At 37.7% G+C, this 20,803-nt stretch overlaps 1 protein-coding gene across 1 annotated transcript; it reads left to right on the forward strand.

Annotated features, from left to right (window-relative positions):
• Positions 1-3,012: 3,012 nt before the first annotated feature.
• Positions 3,013-18,439, forward strand: LOC148193403 (uncharacterized). Its single transcript, XM_088098539.1, has 8 exons — positions 3,013-3,267; positions 4,220-4,306; positions 16,559-16,723; positions 16,793-16,890; positions 16,963-17,089; positions 17,168-17,446; positions 17,538-17,642; positions 17,722-18,439. Exons 1-8 carry the CDS (start codon positions 3,013-3,015, stop codon positions 18,253-18,255), a joined length of 1,650 nt encoding a protein of 549 aa, XP_087954665.1. The 3' UTR covers positions 18,256-18,439.
• Positions 18,440-20,803: the final 2,364 nt, after the last annotated feature.

A 20,803-nucleotide genomic window follows, 5' to 3' on the forward strand; every position in this document is an offset into this window, starting at 1 on the left:
AGCTATCAGTAGGCTAACACAAGCCTATTACAAACAAATTGAAGAAAATAATTACAAAAAGAAAAACTATACTAGGCTGCTATGGTCCTGGTCCTGGTCCACTTCATTCAGCTTTGTTGCTCAACTTTGTTGCTTCTGGAATCAATTGTCGTGAATTTTCCAGGCCAGTTCAATCCTACAAAAGTAAATGCACAGAGCTGCAATCAAAATTTCCTTAGCTAGAACAAATTGCACAATTAAAACACATAACAGTAAGAACTTCCCTTTTATTCTTTGGCCTTCACAAACTTTCTAGTGAGATTCTGCAGCTGCTCACTTAAACTCTTGGACAATTTGAATTCCAATGAAAACCACTCTGCACAAATAATTCACACCAATTCAGCAGATCATGTAATTCAACAATGAACAATTTAAATCCAAAAGAGTTTAAACAGTCAGAAGCAATTAAACTAGATAACTCCCTTTAGTTCAAAGCTTCCAAATTAAATGCTTAGGTTGCTGTTTTCTCAGTAATTTCCTGCTTAAGCTAAACTCTCAAACAAATCAGTTCTGCACACACCAAAATCAAACCAGATTCTATTAGACACATGCAAATGGTCATTATACCAGATTCAAAGAAATGTAAAATCTAAGCTGAAACCAAATTGATTAAACAATCATTCCAAATTAATCAAAACCTGATCAAACCAATGGACAAAGAGTGATATGATGTAATGCGGAAAATTCAGCTAACATTAAACAATGAATTTAAACAGAATAGAAATCTGCACAAATAAATCTCAGCTATTTAAGCTCTCAAATCATTTCATTGAAATTCTGATATGCACTCATAGGCCAATGTACTCAATTTTCATCAGATTCAAATATATGAAGTTCAAACCTTAATCCAACTGATTAGACAACCTCCACAAGATAATCAAATCAATGGAGAAAGATTAACATGATGCAATGCAGAAATTGGCAGTTAAAACAATGTTGATGCACTTCCAGAAATGCTCATAAAACAATCAGCACATTAATTGAAAATCCTATGCATCTACCAAGTTCCCATAGGTCTTATCAAATCAGAATCAACATTCAACTTGCCCAATTAAACCATGAAATCACACTTCATTTTCAAAACAGTAAATACATCATGAATTCAGCAAGCAATGTTTTAACTAAAATGAATGCAATGACAGTTTAAAGATTCACAAGCACAAATACAGTTCCAGGAAATCAATAATCAATCAAAAAAACAGTGATTGCAGTTCCAGTTGCAACAAATCACAGTTGCTCCAATCTGATTAATCCAATTTCTTTTCCTGCACAATGAACACAATCAACAAATGGTTAAATGAAACTGAACTCTCTTGCAAATGCCAAGGAATTTAGGCTAAATTAGCCTTACTAAGCTCACAGCACTGAGGTTTCTCTTTAAAAATTTAAAGCTCATAAATGAAAAGGTTTGGAAGGGAGATTCTCCCTTGGCAGTTCAAAGCTGGAGAATCTTTCAGACCACCACCACCTAAGATACTACCAAGCACACAAACCTTCCTTCAAATTCCAGAAACCAAAGTGTGAAAACTTCTCAATCAAGGTTCAAATGGTCCTTCACACTAATGTAAGAAACAACCAAAGACTAACTGGCTAGGAAGGACAAGGTTCTTAACCTTGTCCATATTATGACTTTTATCCTATTCTGCTAACTAGTTTTAGGTTCTAGGTAGTCATGTTTTCAGTTTTAGGTACTTTTGGTAGTGTCATTTTTGTACTAGGTAGGTTTAACTGTTCTAAACTTTTTAGAACAGTGTCTGTGTAGTTTGGTAGCCTACTTTAGTATTTTGTGTTTCTTGGTCAAACATTAAGACTTACTTTAAATGTGGTTGGATGTTGGACATAAAGGGAGAGAGTGAGATCAAGTTTGGACCATAAACATGAACCAAAGGCACGGATTATAGGTCTGTTATGTAGTTTTTTACCATACAAATCAGAATTTAAATCAAATACAAGTCCACAATTCAAAATATTCCAATAAGGTTATTTACAATGCTAAAATCAACACATACCCAACAAAGTTTACAATAAATGCACATTCAGGCACCAAAAACAGGACTTTGAAAACTTCAATAAAATATGATTGAGTACATACTTGTTTCAGATGCTTAACTCCTCCTAATTTGCAACACCTCCAAATTTGACACCAACTTTATTCAATTGAACAGTGGGTCTTCCTCCAAAAAACCTATATTTGCAACATATAATAATCTTTATATACCAACTTATAATAATGTTATATATTATAAACAAACAATAGCTTAAAATGAGTAATGCACGACAAAAAGTTCAAAATTACCACTCTACTTCCATTTTAACTCAAAAAGTAATGGTTTAAACACCAAATCTGGCTATAAGCTAAAATATCTGGTGTTGAAACTAGACCAAATTGATCAAAGTACTACTTCAAGATTCAATCGGGTAGAACAAATATTAATAAAATTACTATAATAATTTAATAACATAACATATAAAGTAATATTTAAAAATGTCATACTGTAATTTTGATAATAAAAGTTTTATGGATTGTTGGTAAGTTTGGAAGGTAATTTCTAATGCAGAAAAGAGAGGAAAAAGCACGTAAGGTCTCTTGCAGCATATGAAAATGTGAATACACCTGAATAACATTAGATGACATAACACTGAATGATTAAGACATGAACATGGTTATCTGTCTTGGTTGATGGTAGAATGGTCATTTCAGCAGAGGCTCTGCCAGTGCCATTGGTGGCCCAAAGCCGTCATCGGGTAGCCCCAAATCAAATCATCAAACTGGCCATTATGAATACAGCTAACTTTGTTTTTATTTGTCTTTTCTTCAACTCTTAAATATTAGACCAATGGACAATTGAACATGATCACCACCTGTTTGTAAATTTTCCCATCCCAGAATTTCGAAAAAAATAATACAAGGAAGAAAGAAAGTACTCACCCTCTATTCAATTCCCCAACTGAAATTCTAAATCACCATTTGAGATGGCATCATTTGTAGGCACCACCCAGAAGTGCACAGCTTGTGAAAAGAAAGTGTATTGGGTGGAACAGCTTACTGCTGACAACAAGGTGTACCATAAATCGTGTTTCAGATGCCACCACTGCAAGGGCACCCTCAAGGTGAGACCAAACACAGGATCATGCTTTTATCTTTTTTTTTCTCTGAATTTGATCAAAGCTTCATTTGAGCTTTCACTCTTAGATTGGTCGAATGATTCTTTTTTTTTTTTTCTTCTGGTGGATTGATGATGATTTTTATGATTTAATGCTTGGAAAGTGTATATTTTCTTCTTTTATGAGGACACATAGCTAAAGAGTATATGCTCGAAAAATCTGTTCTGTTTCCAGTAATAATCATACAATGTGACTTGAATGAGATATAGGAAAAAGGAGCATTGTAATCATAGAATTGAGGGTTGGAAATAGACCAGAATTGATGATATCTATTGTAACTTAGAGAGAATGGTCCAGTGTGAATAACAGATTGAGATATATTATTTGTTTTTCAATCTGAATAAGGAGAATGTGGCCCTGAGTAGGGAAGAGGCCAAGGTGAATCCATGTGGCGAATCCATATGGCAAAGTGTAGAATAAAAGGATATTCCTGTTGACACTAAGTTCAGATGAATTAGTTCCTATTTCTACTTCATATCTTTCAAAGAGTGCTCAACACTCTTCAGATGAATTACTATTACTGTGTGAGGTTGCATTTTTCCATTATCTGATAAACTTTTTGTACCTTTCATGAATAGTTCTGATCGTATCTGGTATGCATTTAATTGTAAAGAACCTAATCTTAGATCCTTTATGTATCTTTATTTTATTCTACTAACAGTAATTTAAGAATTCATATTTCGATTCTGAAAGCATACCATTTATCTAACAGCTATCTTCTTCTCGATGTTTGAGATTTGGATGCACGTTACTTATTTCTTCAAATCAAGTACTTCTTTTAGTTCTAACAATATACACTATTTTCAAGTTATTCTGTTCTCTTTTCATCTGACTTTATAATTCATGCTTGAAGGTATTCCAAGAATTGCTAGAGTTGAAAGATCTGCTGATCAGGTTTTTACACATTCTTAATACACACAAAAAAAATCTTTCTATCTTTAGGATTACAGAAAAATGCAATTGCTACTAGTAAAAAAAAGTAATTCCCTCTGTATTGTCTCTGGGAAATCCACAGGTCCAAAACAACAAGGTTTCAAGATTGTTTTCTGGAACTCAGGAAAAGTGTGTTGTTTGCAAGAAAACGGTGTACCCAATTGAAAAGGTATATATAATGTTGTTAGTGATCTTGAGATCTTCCCATTGATAAATATTTCTCTAAAACAATTGTAAGTAGTAGAAATGAACAGTTAAGAATCTATGCACTTAAATTTTATAAGATTAATATCATAACAGGCTTTAAATTAAATTAGCAGTAGATACGTTCTCAGTGCTTATTTTAAAACCAAATTCACTTTGCAAAAATCATTAGCTTAATCTTATAAAACGTGGAAGTACCACTAGAAACATAAATTAATTTTCCAATATTTAATATCATAGCAGTATTTGTTTAAAAAGGGGAAAAGAAATGAATTGAAAGAGCCAGAAATAACAGCGAATAACGCATCTCACACTCTGGCATATAAAAATAATCGACCATCATCATCATATAAAAACATAAATGCTATAATTTTAAAACATCTAAATAATAAAATGGAAATTTTGCAATTGAAATACTAAAAATAGGAGACACTAGATTCAAATAAAACATATAATACTAGAGAAGATAAAATAAAAAAAATTGAAGATATTTGTTTATAATTGGATGAAAGTCAAATGCACACATTCATAGGTCTGGACACTTGGTATCCCAAGATATACCCCAGAAAAAGAGTGACCATAAAAGCATAATGAAAAACTTAACTACCTTAAACCAAATCAGATGATGTCTATTTTTACTTATAGCAGAGTTGTTTCTTCAGGTGGCTGTTGATGGGAAATTGTATCACGAATCAGTATATTACCATAAACCCAGTAGAGAGATAAGGCCAGAAGCATCACAAAATGGACAAAAAGTAGTATATGTAGTGAGAAAAATAATTGAACACCCCTAGCATAGCTACCAATATGTCTGTACATACACTACATCTACATCGATCCCTGTTTGATTTTAGATCAATAATTGGTGAAGTAAGACATTATAAAAGCAACTGTCTAGAAATTTTGGTAGTAAGACCAATAAATAAGGTCTCTGGTTGATTATGGGCCATAATTTTTTACTGCCTTTACATGTTATTTATATAGAGGTGCTAGGTTAGATAATTAGGTTGTAGAATCACATGCAGAATGGCGATAAAGTAGGAAAGGAGGTTTGGCGTCCGGGATATATAGAAAAGGTGTTTGATTTTACATATTGATAACAGAAACCGATGTTCAATATTTGGTAAAGGAAAGGGAAGAAAAGGTTTGGGAGAAATGCATTAGAGATTTGGATGTTCAGCATTATATACGAAGTGCCTGCTTTGTTTAAGTTGGTATTTGAGGTGGTACCACATATAATAATGAGAGATGAGTAAAGGTAATATAAAAAACTAGCAACGAGAAATCATGTGAAATGAGCTGAGATATTATAGACATTGATAAAGGTTATGCTTGCCTGTGTTCTTGAAACAAGAAACAGAGAGAAAAGGTAATCCATAATGTAATGATGGAGATGGGAAGGGAAGGTTATGGCCTAGGGCCCATGAAGGAGCAAACAATCAACAGAGTTGGAATTAAAATTGGGAGCCACCAGCTTTGTTTTCTTTTGCTGAAGTAAGGCAAAACCGTGGAAATGCATGGCAGCAGAGCACACAGCAGCCACGTCCAAGGAGGTTCTGGACGTTACACAGATGCTGGATACTGCTCTTGGATGGAGTTCTCTGCAGAAAAACAATTTGGTTGGAGGGCAATGAGCAGGGGGATGTGATCCAAACAAAGCCTCTAATAAGTAATGAATCAGAAGGGAAGATGCCTAGCAGAATCAAAGGTGACATTGACTTTCAAGATGTTCACTTTTCCTACCCATCACGCCCAGACAAATCAATCCTTCAAGGACTGTCCTTGTCCATTCCAGCTGGAAAAACAGTAGCATTGGTTGGTAGCAGTGGCTGTGGAAAGAGCACTGTTATTTCCCTGGTTAATAGATTTTATGATCCCTCAAAGTTTAAATAATCTTCCACTATCTCTTTTACTCTAACTATCTCAATAATTTCTGTTATTTTATTTTCTTAGTTCTACGTTTATATAAGGGATAATCTAATATAGTGTCATAACCTTCTGCCACACTGGAGTCTAATATTAATTTTACTATCTACAGAAAGCTTCATAAGAGAATCGCAATAAAACATGAGATGATCTTCTAACCTAACCCACCATAAAATAAGTGGCATGGTCTCTCCAAGCCACAAAACAAACGGGAGTCAATCCAACCTGCCCGGTTTTAAGCTGCCCTATTGTAGATGGGGATAAGTTGATGCACTCATGATATCTTGTGCATAAGTCCATGCACAAAAGGAAGTCATATAAAACAACCACAAAATCCAATACTTAGTTTTGACATACTGATGTACAGTTTCATATCAAATCAAGAAGTAGAAGCTAACTATATTTGATGGTGTTCGACAAAAACAAACAAACAACTTTGTGCATAAATCTTCTGTTACATTTTGATATGATGTTTAAATTCTTCCAAGAACATAAATAACGAAAAATCATGCTATTATCCAACACTAAAAGAGGAACTTCTAAATGCAGTTAACTACAGCGGTGGAAGATAGCAAACCTGATAAAAAGCTCCACAGCACCCTCTGCAATGGCAGACCCAGCCCAACTACACCACCAGTTAAAGCAACGTCCACAACACGTCACCACCGCAATGCCCTCCTCACGCTATCCACGAAGCACCACCCCTGTTGCCACAACCACAATCCAATATAGAATGACTTGCAAGGAATTGCAAGAATTTGGAAGCACGAAAACAAATAGAAATCAATTAAGGAGGAAGCCCCAAACCTAAAATTCAAATGAACAGAACACTAACCTTGCGGCAATCCTAGCGGGAACACCCTCCCTACTCCACGGCAGCCGCAATAAATGCCCCAATCACCGGCCACCAACACCCTTCCCGGAGAATCCCTCAAAAACACCTCCAAACCTACCGAATGAAGGATGACACCTCAGTCACCAACCCTCCTACTCCACGGCAGTCGCCTCAGTCAACGACAACCACTGTCACGCCGCCTCACTAACACGACCGAATGAAGGATGAGCTCGACGGACAACCGTGACGACAGAGACAATGCGCCTGAGGAGATGATTCGCAGGGAGAGGGAAATAGGCTTTCGTCGACGAGCTCGAAATGGGAGAGGGAAATCAGAAGTTTTGATTTTAATTCACCCTCAAACATACCGACGGCCTAGGACCCTCGGTTTTTAAAATCACCAGTTCATTACCGAGGGCCTAAGGACCTTCGGTAAAAAGCCGCCTGTATTTTGCGATATTTTTGTATTCAATACCGAGGGATCATAGACCTTCGGTAATACTATAACTGACCGTCGGTAAATTACTTTTACCGAAGGCCGTGAGGCCGTCTGTAAATACCCTTCGGTAATCAAACAATTTCTTGTAGTGATCCAAGATCCTCCTTGATGGAATCCTACTTGACTTAGTTTTCCTTTTGTATTTTTACTTTTCCTAGGTTAGCTCTTAAGGAGTATGTGTTACTATAAATACCCAACTCCTCTCTTGTATTAGCACTTTTGAGATTAATGAGAATTGAGTTTTCTGAATCAGAAACTATTCTCTCTTGAAAGTCATAGGCTAGAGAGTCCAAAGACTCCCTCTAGCCACCTTCCAAGCACACTCTCTGCCTTCCATTTTCCATTTTCACGGTGTTTTCTCTCACCTCCTCGCTACCATTCTTTGCTGCCACCTCACGTCGCTCCAAGCGGCCTACATCTTCAGCAGCCACGCGTCCTCCTTTGTCTCATAACCACGTCTCGCTGCCATCTCTCTCTCGAGAGCTCATCCTCGCGAGCCTTCTGTTTTCATCACTGTAAGCCATCATTTCGTCACTCACATTCTTTTCTCAGATTTGCATTTTCTATTCCCGCATCTCCTGAACACATCATCCGCTAGGTCTCCATCTTCTTTCACCTTCGATCCAGACTTTCCACCGATTGTTTTCCCTTTTCTACCGTTTAATCCACTTTCCTCTGAGTAATCTAGCTTTCCTATCGTTTAATCTTGAGTTTGACCCGATTCATCAGTTCATTTTGAGCTTTCCCCCTTTTCTAGGGTTTTCTTCGTGTCTCTAAGGTTATCTACCGATTAAACCTTAGATCTTAGGTTTTTCTTGAATCTGTCTCTCGATTTAGAGCTTCGTCATCATTTTTCGCTGCGTACATCTCTGGAGGAAGCTTCGAAGGACATCGCGACACGCACCTTCGTCCTCTCCTCGGGCGTTCGTCCATCAAGTGGTATTCAGAGCAAGGTTCGAGCACGCGTCAACAGATAAGTTGTTCTATCTGTTCTGAATTTTTTTCTCATTTGCTTCGCGTTTGTTTGTTTTTGGTTTGTTCTTGTTTGTGATTCATTTTTTTTCTCTGATTCACGTAATGTTGATTCAAGTCTTCTGTTGAATCTGTGTTTGTGATATCTTGATTCTGAGTTGCTGTTTCGCATTTCTGTTTCGCATCTCTGTTGCGTTTTTCTTCATTTATGAGGTGTTCAGTCATCTTATTTTGTCTCGGTTTGCTTTTGATTCTGAGCAATTTGTGCTGTTCTTTTAATTTCTGATTTGTTCATCATTTTCTATTACTGTCTTGTGATCTGGTTTGTGTCTTCATTGAATCAATTCCAGGTGTTTTCTGGTTTGATGTTGAACTCATTTTCTGATTAGGTGCATCTGTGCATTTTTTTCTGTGTTTGAGTCAGTGTTTCATCATTTTAAATCGGTGCATTCTATTTTGAGTCAATTTTCTTTTGAAATCCAAGTTCAGTTTTGTCTAAAAGTCATGTGCATTGGTTGAAACTGATGTAGTTTTTGAATGTCCTAAAACGGATTTCAGTTGTGCATTTGATCGTCAAATTGTGTTTGATCCTTGGTATAAACTCTATCACACCGCAAAAGCAATGAAACATTTAAATGAATGAGCTGGTTGATAGATATCCATTGGCCAGTCCAAGTGATTCTTTAAAGTTGAAAAATGTTTTAGTCCAGATTCTTTTGCTAAATTCATTTCTGGATTTTGAGCTGCTGTTAAAAAGCAAGTGCATACTGCAAAGATCAATGAAAGGCATAGCCTAGATTAGTAGCACTTGTGAACACAGTTTAACTTTGTTGCAGCAGTTGGCCGATCTGCGTTACTTTGCTTGAGTCTTTTTTTTTTCTTTGTGTTTTGAATCTGGTCTAGCATATAGATCCTTGCTGGACATCTTACATTAATTTCATAGTGTGTGTTTTTTTTTAGAACTTTAAATTTTGTTTTTGAGTTTAGTTAGCTGATCAAAAGCTATTTGATTTCATTGAGTCAAAATTTGAGTGGTTAAGTTGCTTACATTGAGTAATTTGGGGGCTGACTAAGTCAAATTTTGAGATAGTGTGTTTCTGCACCTATTTGCTTTATAAACAAGTTTGTTTTAGTTGTTTGAAATTGATGATGCAAAGAAACCACGAGTTATAGCTGCCCTAAGCATTTTCACTCTTTAAACCACCAAATTTTTGGCATTTTTCATTGACAAGTTGCTAGTTGGTTGCCTTTTCTGAAATCTGTGATTGCTGCATGTGACATTGAGTTGTCATTGCAGCAAAAGCTTGGTCGTTCTGTTTTCATATAAAAAAAAATTGACAAAAGAAACATTTACGTAGTTATAAAAAGCTGAAAGACCAGTGCAATTAACTTTTTTGAAATCTGATGCACCAGAAAACTGTTGTTCTCTATTACCATTTCATCAAACAGTTTCACTCAATTGCTTTGAGCTTAAAAGCTTGATGATATTGCAACTTGTTTCTGTTTCTTGTTTTATGAATCTGTTCTAGATCCTTTGGTAGGTTCAGTTTTTGTGCCTTCTTCTTAAATAGCTTTGTTTCTTGTTTGTAGATTGTTGGCTGTCTTGGTTTTGTCTTTCACGTGTGAACTCTGATCTGCTGTTCCTAATTGAAGTTTTTGTTTGCTTTTGTAATCTGGTCTAGAGTTTATCTTGAGTCAGTTTCTCTGTTGTGTTGTCAATTCCTTTGCTTTAGTGGCTGTCCTGTTCTGTTTTACCTGTCTGTCCATTACTTTGATCTTAGCCTAGCCATTCTTGATTGAGAAGTTTTCACACTTTGGTTTCTGGAATTTGAAGGAAGGTTTGTGTGCTTGGTAGTATCTTAGGTGGTGGTGGTCTGAAAGATTCTCCAGCTTTGAACTGCCAAGGGAGAATCTCCCTTCCAAACCTTTTCATTTATGAGCTTTAAATTTTTAAAGAGAAACCTCAGTGCTGTGAGCTTAGTAAGGCTAATTTAGCCTAAATTCCTTGGCATTTGCAAGAGAGTTCAGTTTCATTTAACCATTTGTTGATTGTGTTCATTGTGTGAAAACAGTATATTACCATAAACCCAGTAGAGAGATAAGGCCAGAAGCATCACAAAATGGACAAAAAGTAGTATATGTAGTGAGAAAAATAATTGAACACCCCTAGCATAGCTACCAATATGTCTGTACATACACTACATCTACATCGATCCCTGTTTGATTTTAGATCAATAATTGGTGAAGTAAGACATTATAAAAGCAACTGTCTAGAAATTTTGGTTGTTTCTTACATTAGTGTGAAGGACCATTTGAACAGTGCACAGTAGTTTGTAATGACCAAATACACTTGCATAATTGGTTAAAAAACAGAAAGGTACACAACTTCTCAAAATGACTATTGTAGTTGCTATTTATGCAGCAAAAAGTGCTAAAACAGCACTATAAATGACCAAAACAGCAGAATCAAAGATAGCTAGATCAATAAACATGTAGGAAAAATCCTAAACAACAAGATATAGCTTGAACATCTGAGCTAGGAGAATTAAAATGGGCTAAAACACCAAAGAAAAACAATGGCAAACAGCAATAAAAATGAACTCTGCACCTTACAAAGTGGCTGGAAAAATTAACAGCAGTGCCTAAAATGAGCAACAGTGATTGTGAGGTTCAAATGATTTGTCAATCAAGTTTATATCATCAAATTGGATGTGTGCAAACACTTAAACAGCCAAGGAATACACTACAACAGAATTTCACTACTGCACTTCCAAATATAGGCAAAAATGATGGTTTAAAAGGTGATTTTGCATATAGGTTCAAAATGCACCAAATGAACAGTGCACACTAATTTCAAATGGTAAAATACACTTGCTCAATTGTTCAGAATGCATAGAAATAGGCAGTACATTCGTATGACAGTAGCAGTTGCCAAGATTCAAGAAAATTAGACCAAAACTGCATCAGATTTGAAAACTAAGTGGAATCAAAGCTGGAAAGCACCAACAAAGATTATGAAAGTCCTAATTGAGTAGATCTAGCTTTAGAATATGAGCTAGGAGAGAATATGAAAGTCTTTAGAAGACCACTATTTCACACAATAATTAGTACCAAACTAGATCAAAAAGTGGACCAGAAATGTAGAAGGACAGCTCCATATTGTGACTTCAATTTTAAGCTTTTCATGCACCATTATCTAATCTACACTGGTCCTAATCCTCTGCATAACAGATAAGTGCAGATTTTTATAATTTGTATATAACAGATAAGCTTTTCAAGGGTCTTGTTTCTGTAATTTGTATATAATGTGGCTGGATTTTCAATGTGGCTTCATTTTCAATGCTGTAACAAGTTTAATACAACAATTACAACCTTTATAAACTGCCAAATAGCACAACATCCCTGCTGCACGAAAATAGACACCCACTACAACTTTTTCTTCTTCAAAAGAACTTCATAAAGTGCACTAGAATTGTTTGAATTTGCAAACTGCATAAAGACATCCATGGTTAAATTGTTGTATATATCCATGCTTTTATAGATATTTGATTGTCTAAATTATGTTGATGTGTATATGGTATGTTCATTTACCTTGTATTTCATTTCTTAGCCTATAACTTCATTAAGTGGAGTAGTCATTTAAGTACCTATGGTACTACACACATTCTCAAATCAATGAGAAGGGTAAAAATACACTATCTCAAATCAATGAGAAGGGTAAAAATACACTAAACACTTAGAAACTAGAAATTATTAGGAAGTACTCTAGAGAAGAGAACTTTTGTTTTAATAAGTTGTCTCCTCCAACTTTAATACAGAGCCCCCCTTAGTATGTCTAAGGCATTTCAATACCGAGGACTTCTCTTTGCATGCCCTTATTGAATGCCTATGACCATAGTGTTGAAATTGCCTTCCATGTCCGACTTGAGTAGCAATAGGTTTATTACTTATGTGACATGGAGTGTTGCTGTTTTGGCTAAGTTTTTATTTGTTTGGCTTGTCACAGAACATGGCCCATTTTCCCAACCATCGTGCATGGATGTACGACCGTTGTTATAGTGGAAGGAGAGGTTTGAAGGAATCATTTGTCATTGGAGTTGAAGAGTTCGTGGAGACGGCTCGACGATATCAATATTATGCCCTTGATGGAGGGATTCGATGTCCATGCATGAAGTGCGAATGTACAAGCATTCTGAAAGATGAAGTCGTCAAAGTTCACCTTTACCAAAAAGGGTTCATGCCTAATTATACGGTCTGGACATTTCATGGTGAAGAAATTCCTTCGACCTCCACTGCAGCTGAAAAACGGCTTGCATCAGGTTCGAATACTGTTGTACATACATGTGAGATAGATCAATTTGCCTACATGCAAGAGATGGTCGACCATGCTCTTCGTCACCATGCTGCAGAAGCAGACGATAGTCATGATGAAGAGCCTCCAAATGAAACGACGCAGAGGTTTTACAATTTACTGACAGAGGCAAATCTACCTGTATTTGAAGGTTCATCTGAGTCAAAATTGTCAGTGTGCATTAGACTCATGGCTGGCAAATCTAATTGGAACGTTCCCATTCAAGCAGTGGACTTCTATACAAAACTGATGTTAGATTTGACACCACCAAACAATTTGATGCCGAAGAATTATTACCAAGCCAAAAAATGTGTTTCAAAGTTGGGATTGGATGTGAAGAAGATTGATTGTTGTGTTAATGGATGTATGTTATTCTATGACAATGACAGTGGCAAAAATGATGCAATGTTGGTGGAATGCAAGTTCTGTGGCTCACCTCGATATCAGACAATGCATGCTGGACGGAGGCAAAAAAAACCAATTCCATTAAAGTCCATGTTCTACTTACCTATAATTCCAAGATTACAAAGATTGTTTACTTCAATGCAAACAGCAGAACACATGACATGGCATGATGGTAACAAAACTCCGGGACTTTTGCGTCATCCTTCTGATGGTGAAGCTTGGAAGCACTTCAATCGTAAACATCCATCCTTTGGTAGTGAACCGCGTAACGTCAGACTTGGTTTATGCTCTGATGGGTTTACCCCGTACATTCAGGCGTCTGCATCACCGTATTCATGTTGGCCCGTGATAGTTACCCCATACAATCTACCACCTGAGATGTGCATGACAAAGCCTTACATGTTTTTATCGTGTATAATACCAGGTCCATCTAATCCCAAATCATTGATTGATGTTTACTTGGAGCCTTTGATTGATGATTTGAAGAAGTTATGGAATGGTGTTTGGACGTATGACGTTTCAAGGAGGCAAAATTTCCTTATGAGGGCAGCCTTGATGTGGACTATTAATGACTTCCCAGCGTACGGCATGTTATCTGGTTGGAGCACACATGGTCGATTAGCTTGTCCACATTGCATGGAACATACAAAGTCATTCCAATTGAGTCATGGCCGGAAAAGTAGTTGGTTTGACTGCCATCGACGGTTCTTGCCCATTGATCACCCCTTTAGAAGAAACAAAAAGGCATTTCGAAAAGGACAACTTGAAACGGATATGCCCCCGCCAAAGTTGACTGGATCACACGTGTGGAGAAGAGTGAAAGACTATCCAAAAGTGACTGAATCTGGTCAGAATAGGCTAGAAGGGTTTGGGGAATGGCATAATTGGACTAAAAGAAGCATATTCTGGGAACTTCCCTATTGGAAGGACAACTTGCTAAGACACAACATCGATGTCATGCACACAGAAAAAAATTTCTTTGACAATGTCTTCAACACAGTCATGGATGTTAAAGGTAAGACAAAAGATAATGAGAAAGCAAGAAAAGATTTACCTTTGTATTGTGGACGAAAAGACTTAGAGTTGAAGGCACAAGGTAACGGCCGATTATTTAAACCAAAAGCAAATTACACCATGTCAAAAGACGAGACAAGAATAGTGTGTGCATGGATCAAGGAGCTTAGAATGCCAGATGGATATGCTTCTAACTTGTCCAGATGTGCCAATGTTCAGAACGGTACTATTCAAGGGTTGAAGAGTCATGATTGTCATGTATTCATGGAGACTTTCATCCCTCTTGCGTTCAGTTGTTTGCCAACACACGTGTTACATCCACTGATAGAAATCAGTAACTTCTTTAAAGATTTGTGTTGCACGACACTAAAGGAAGATTCCCTTAAAAAGATGGATGAAAATATCCCGATTATTCTCTGCAAATTGGAAAGAATATTCCCTCCTGCATTCTTTGATTCAATGGAGCACATTGCAATACATCTTGCATATGAAGCTTGGCTTGGGGGACCCGTGCAGTACAGGTGGATGTATCCCTTTGAAAGGTTTATGGGAGAATCCAAACGCTCAGTTAAAAATAAAGCTAGAGTGGAAGGCTCAATTTGTGCAGCTTACTTGCACAGAGAGACAACTTATTTTTGTTCACATTATTTCAAGAACTTCATGTTGTCCCCCACTCATGTCAGAAATGAAATGCAATGGCAAGTTGAGCGACGTGAAGGTGCATTATCAGTTTTTCGACAAACAGGCCGTCACGCAGGGAAAGAATTCACTCACTGGTTAACTGATGCTGAATTAAACTCTGCTCATGTCCATGTCTTGATCAATTGCAGTGAAGTAAAGCCGTACCTTGAGTATGTCATCATCCATCTCTAATCTATCAAACGGTTTAATTGTTATACACTAATGAATTTCATTTGTACCAGCTCATTTGTTGTGGCTGAGCAAGTCGCAGAAGGAAACACTTCTGCTAGAATACACTCAGAGTTTTCGCATTGGTTTAGAAATCAGGTCCGTAGTTTTTCCTACGTTTAGAGCAAGGTAAATTTGACCATTGCTTTTATAATTTTGTTACTACCTTTGTAGGTTTTTAATCAGGCATTAACTCCCACGGTTCAAGAGTTAAGACATCTCTCCAATTGGCCAATGAGATGTGTCAAAGAATGGCACACTTACTTCATCAATGGTTACAAATTCCATACACATGAATGGTCTAAAGGAAAGAAAACATCAAATTGTGGCGTGTATGTCAAGGGCCTAACAGAGGGGTCTTATGATGATTTCTACGGCATCATTCATAAAATATATGAGTTAGAGTACAACAGCACTACTTCTCCAAACAGAGTGGTACTCTTCTATTGTGAATGGTTTGATCCTTCTAGAGCTGGTACTAGAGTCGATCCACGCTTTAATATTGTCGAACTGAACCAGAGATTAAGATATGGGCCTTTTGATCCTTTCATTCTACCATCTAATGTGAGACAGGTTTATTATGTGTCATATCCACCATTTCGCAATATTGACAAGCGTGGTTGGGCCGTAGCAATACAAACGAAGCCTAGAGGTCGCATAGACTCAAATGAAGTTGAGGAAGATGTAGCCTACCAACTTGACCAAATGTCACAACCACAAGAAATTATCGAAGTTGAACGTATAACCGCATTGGTCGACCCTGATGGTGATGGAGATGAATTAGAAGCAACAGTACAAGGTGATGAAGAACAAGAGGAAGAAGAAGAAGAAGAAGAAGAAGAAGAAGAAGAAGCAAATGAAGAAGAAGAAGAAGATGATGATGATGGTGATGACGATGAAGAAGAAGAACAAGAAGAAGAAGACGATGATGAAGATGAAGATGAAGATGATGATCATGATGACGATGATTGAATGTTGAACATCTATTGTAGCAAATTGGACTATCATTTCATTACCATTATCTAAAATACCATCTTTAAGTTGTATGCAATTACTTGTACATTGACTTTGAAAACAATTCATCCTTCTTTATTTATTTATATTTATTCGCTTTGTTTGTAACCATTTCAATGCAGTAATGACAGGACAAGGTTCAGAGCGTCCTGATAAAGGAAAAGGGGTAGCAAGGCCTACAAAGAGGCAACGGCAGACACCAAAGTATGTACTTAGGGTGCCTGCTAGACTACCTACCCCTGCTCCCGGTAGTTCATCATCTGTGGGGCCTCCTCCTACCCCTATTATACAGACTCCTACACCTGCAGTAGACCCCACTCCTCCTCCTCCTGCAGTACACCCTTCTACTACCACTACAGTAGACCCTTCTCCTCCTCCTCCAGCACACCCTTCTACAACCCCTGCCACAGACCCTCTTCCTCCTCCTATTATTGCCACCCCCACTCCTCCCCCTATTGTTATTACCCCCACTCCTCTCTCTGACCCTACTTCTATACCTTCCTCATCTTCTGTACCTCCTTCTGAGACCGTCACACCACTTGGTGATCCAGATTCAAGTGGTGATGTTGAAGATCTTGACCCGCCCCTCCATGATCGACCATGGATTGAGCCCTATGGTAAAGGGTAAGTTTATAATCTGTTGATATCATTTGATGTTTAAACCATATTGTAATTGAAATGAGTTTTGTTATGCAGGTTTATTCCATCTAGGGTTGCTTCCCAGGCCATCACACGTTCAATAAAGCAACAGTTTTTAACTCCATGGCCTACTTGGGGAGCAATACCTAAGGACGACAGGAAGCCATTCTGGCAGCGCTTTCAGGTGAGCAATCTATTACACTAATGTTGGGAATATTTTAGTATGTTCTGTAATCAATGTTTGTTCTCTTTAATGTTACAGATGAAGGTGCAGTGGAAACCTGAACATGAAACTCAGATACACAGAAATTTCCACATGAAAGCATCTCATCGGCTGTCAGAGATGTTTAGGGATGCCCGGAATGCAGCACAGCGCCCTAACTGGCTGGGTGAGCACATTTGGAACTCTTTACTGGCCCATTGGAATACAGTAGAGTTCCGCAATAAGTGTGCCAAAGCCCAGCGGAACAGAGCGTCTGAAAGGGGTGGCACCCTGCATACTGGTGGGTCGATCACCATTCATGAGCATGCCATTCGTATGGTATAATCTCATTACATAACTTTTTCTTTCATACACAAGTTATGTATATTGTATTTCATATGTACGCTTGTAATTCTTAATTATGTTACAGGCACAGGCTCTAGGACGGGCGGTCCATGTTGATGAGGTCTTTGCACAGACTCATGTTCGGAAGGGAACTAATGAATTTGTTGATGAAAGATCTCGGAAGACTCATGTAAGCAAATAACACTATTACTAATTTTTTATTTCTGTTATACTGTCGTTCTCTGACATTGCTTTTAATGTTTCAACAGGAAGACTTTTCTACGAGACTTTCACAGGTTAGATCTGAACATGAGTCAGCTCCTACACCGGATGATGCCAGTAATGCAGATGATGACATCCGTAGGACGCAGTGCTGGATCGACACCGTTGGTGGGAAGAAAAAGGGACGAGTGTATGGTGCGGGACAGCTTGCTGCAAACTATACAGCATCCAGAGGAGGTACTCTGAAGCACCAGCCTTCTTCTTCCACCAGTACTCCTGACGAGGTTCTTCAACTCAGGCAGGAACTCCATCAACGTGACCAGGAGCTCACTGATCTCAGAGCAGAGTTTTCAAATTTTAAGGCCCTGGTCATGACTGTCTTGCCTCAAACCTCACAGGACGTACAAAATATCCCTCCCACCCAATCACGACCGTCCTCATCACCTGCTGCCACTCAGCAGCCCACTTCAGTCCAACCCTCATCAGTCCAACCCTCATCAGTTCAACCCACACCAGTCCAGCCATCAATAGAGGAGCAGGATGATGAAAATCATTCTGATGATAGTTATGTACATTATTAGGTTTCATTTTCTTATTACTTGTTAGACAAACATTTGGATATTAGAACATTTTGAGTTGATATCATTTCAATGTTAGATGTACTTACAGACTTTGGATGTTACAACATCCTTGTGTTACATTGTTTTATGTTTGAACTATAAATACATTATTTATACATTAATGGATGTCCTGTGGATTATTTGATGTGCCTTGGATATTGATCATTGATTGGATCTTTGAGATGCACATTATGCATGTTTGTATGTGTTTGAAAATTGTTATGCAGGTCTGTTTGTAAATTAAATTTGTTATACAGGTCTGGGTTGCAGAGGGAAAACCATTTCTCTAAAACCTGCTCTGCATTTTACCGAAGGCTTTTGCCCTTCGGTAAATGCCCTCGTCTGGCCATTACCGAAGGCTTCCGCCCTTCGGTAAATACCCTCGAATGCTCATTACCGAGGGCTTCTGCCCTTCGGAAATTACCGAAGGCTTTCGCCCTTCGGTAATTACCGAAGGCTTCTGACCCTCGGTAATTACCGAAGGGCAGAAGCCCTCGGTAATGGTTAGCGACAAGGGATTTACCGAAGGATTTTTGGCCGTCGATAGGCCTTCGGTAAACGTCCATTATCGACGGCTTTTGGCATTTTCCGAGGGCTTCTGGCCTTCGGTAATGCCCTACTTTTTTGTAGTGGATGCTGAGGCTTCCTCTTCACCTTTTTAGGGTTTTATCTTTCATTCTTTCGTTGTAATTCATCTAGGTTCACCATGAATATGGTGAACTAAACTCTGTATGTTTGTTGGGGAATCAATGTAATCTTTTGAAGCTCTCATATATGGAATCTGTTTTTAACATCTTTTAATTAAGACTTATGCTTTCTTTCATCATTAGTTAGGGTTTTTCCTCTTTGCTTAAGGCTTGCATTGTTTAACTCATTCGATGCATGATTATTGGTTTTGTCGATACGGGCGCTGATGAGAGGGTCGCACCTCTCACAAAAGTTGTGCATAAAAGAATAATGCAGTATAGTTACTAGTAAGTGACTCCTAGGTCGTCTCTCAAGGACCAAATTGTGGTTCAGTCTAAGATCAACACGTAGTGGGGGGGTTTTGTGAAAGCAAGTGAACTTAAATTAAAATGAGAATTAAACACAACCGAACATAATTGACAACCTTAAAGTGAATGAAAATATTAAACCGAACAATGCAAAGATAAATTTCCAAACACAATTAAAATGTTATTCAAATGCAACACTAAAGCTAAAAATGAAATGCACATTACAACTTGGAATGAAAATTCAAAGAAACATGATGTTAACCAATTGAAACATAAAACAACAAGAATAAAAGAAAATATGCAACGCTTAATCTAAACATTGGAATGCACATTATAGTCATCCACCAACACATATCCATCACGAAAACAATAAATTAAAAATGCTTAAACAGTGAAATAAAGTAAAATGAGTCAGCGTTTTCTCTCCTAGCCAAATGAATGCAAAGAAAAGGGATTGAATGGCCGTGATGCCTCCTGCTGGATGAACTTGTTCACCATTTTCAAGCCAAATAAAAATGAGCTTTTTCTTCCATAAGAAAAGTTGAATGCAGCGTGCTTCCCTTTCCAATCCATCATGTGTGCCTAATTTTTAAAGAAAGAAAATAAATCCCTTGACGTGACCGTGTTCTTCATTATCTCATCACTTTCTCTTTTCTTCATCATCAATCATCACACTTTGCCTCATTAGCTCCATGTCACCTTGTGCTACACGTCCAGCCCCCATTCAATGGAAATTAAAACCTTATCTTCACACACAATAAAGCACCGTTCACTTTCCAGTGCACACCTCTGCACCATGCTTCTAGACAATTCTTTTCTGATTTTTAAAGATTGATATGTGTGCAAAATGTCGTGACCACTTCCTACACATATTATACTTTATTCTAGCAAAACCAAAGACTTAATCTTCCTTGAAGCAATTGAACAAATATTATACTCTTTCCACTCCAGCAATTATTTAGTTCAACCGTGTAGAAGTGACAAAGCTCATGGAATAAAACAAAGATACAAGAAACAAACGAAACATTAAATGCAATTCAAAATGAAATGGCATTAGATGAAAGCGTTAATAGCAAATGAACAAGGCTACTTCGGTTAATGCTTTCCAAGGTGTAAAATAATAATAAAATGATTCTTGGTTCAAGCATTAAAGATACAAACAAAACCCATTCAAGCTAGGCTCCATTCCATTGTGCTGACAGAGAACTAAACCAGAAGCTCTTACTTAGCGGCAACTAAACGCATTTCTACTCTCCTTGCTCTCCAACAACTTTGTTTTCCTCCAGAGAACTCCAGCCAAGAGAGTAGTATCCAGACCCCAAGGTGGCGGCTGGGCTCTCCTCCCTCCTCAAAATGAAAAGTGTACCCTCCATGTGCGTGGCCTCTCCTCTTTTCTATTGTCGCTGGCTGCCCTAGGCCATGTGGTGTGTTTCTGCTTTTTTTTTCTCTTCCCGTGCACTCCCACCTTTGCTGGACTCAACCCCTCTTACGTGGTGCCAAGTTGCTGGACGCGC

Source organism: Vigna umbellata, chromosome 9, assembly GCF_029865625.1.
Source record: "Vigna umbellata cultivar VRB3 chromosome 9, Vumbellata_1.0, whole genome shotgun sequence".
Lineage (NCBI taxonomy): Eukaryota > Viridiplantae > Streptophyta > Magnoliopsida > Fabales > Fabaceae > Vigna > Vigna umbellata.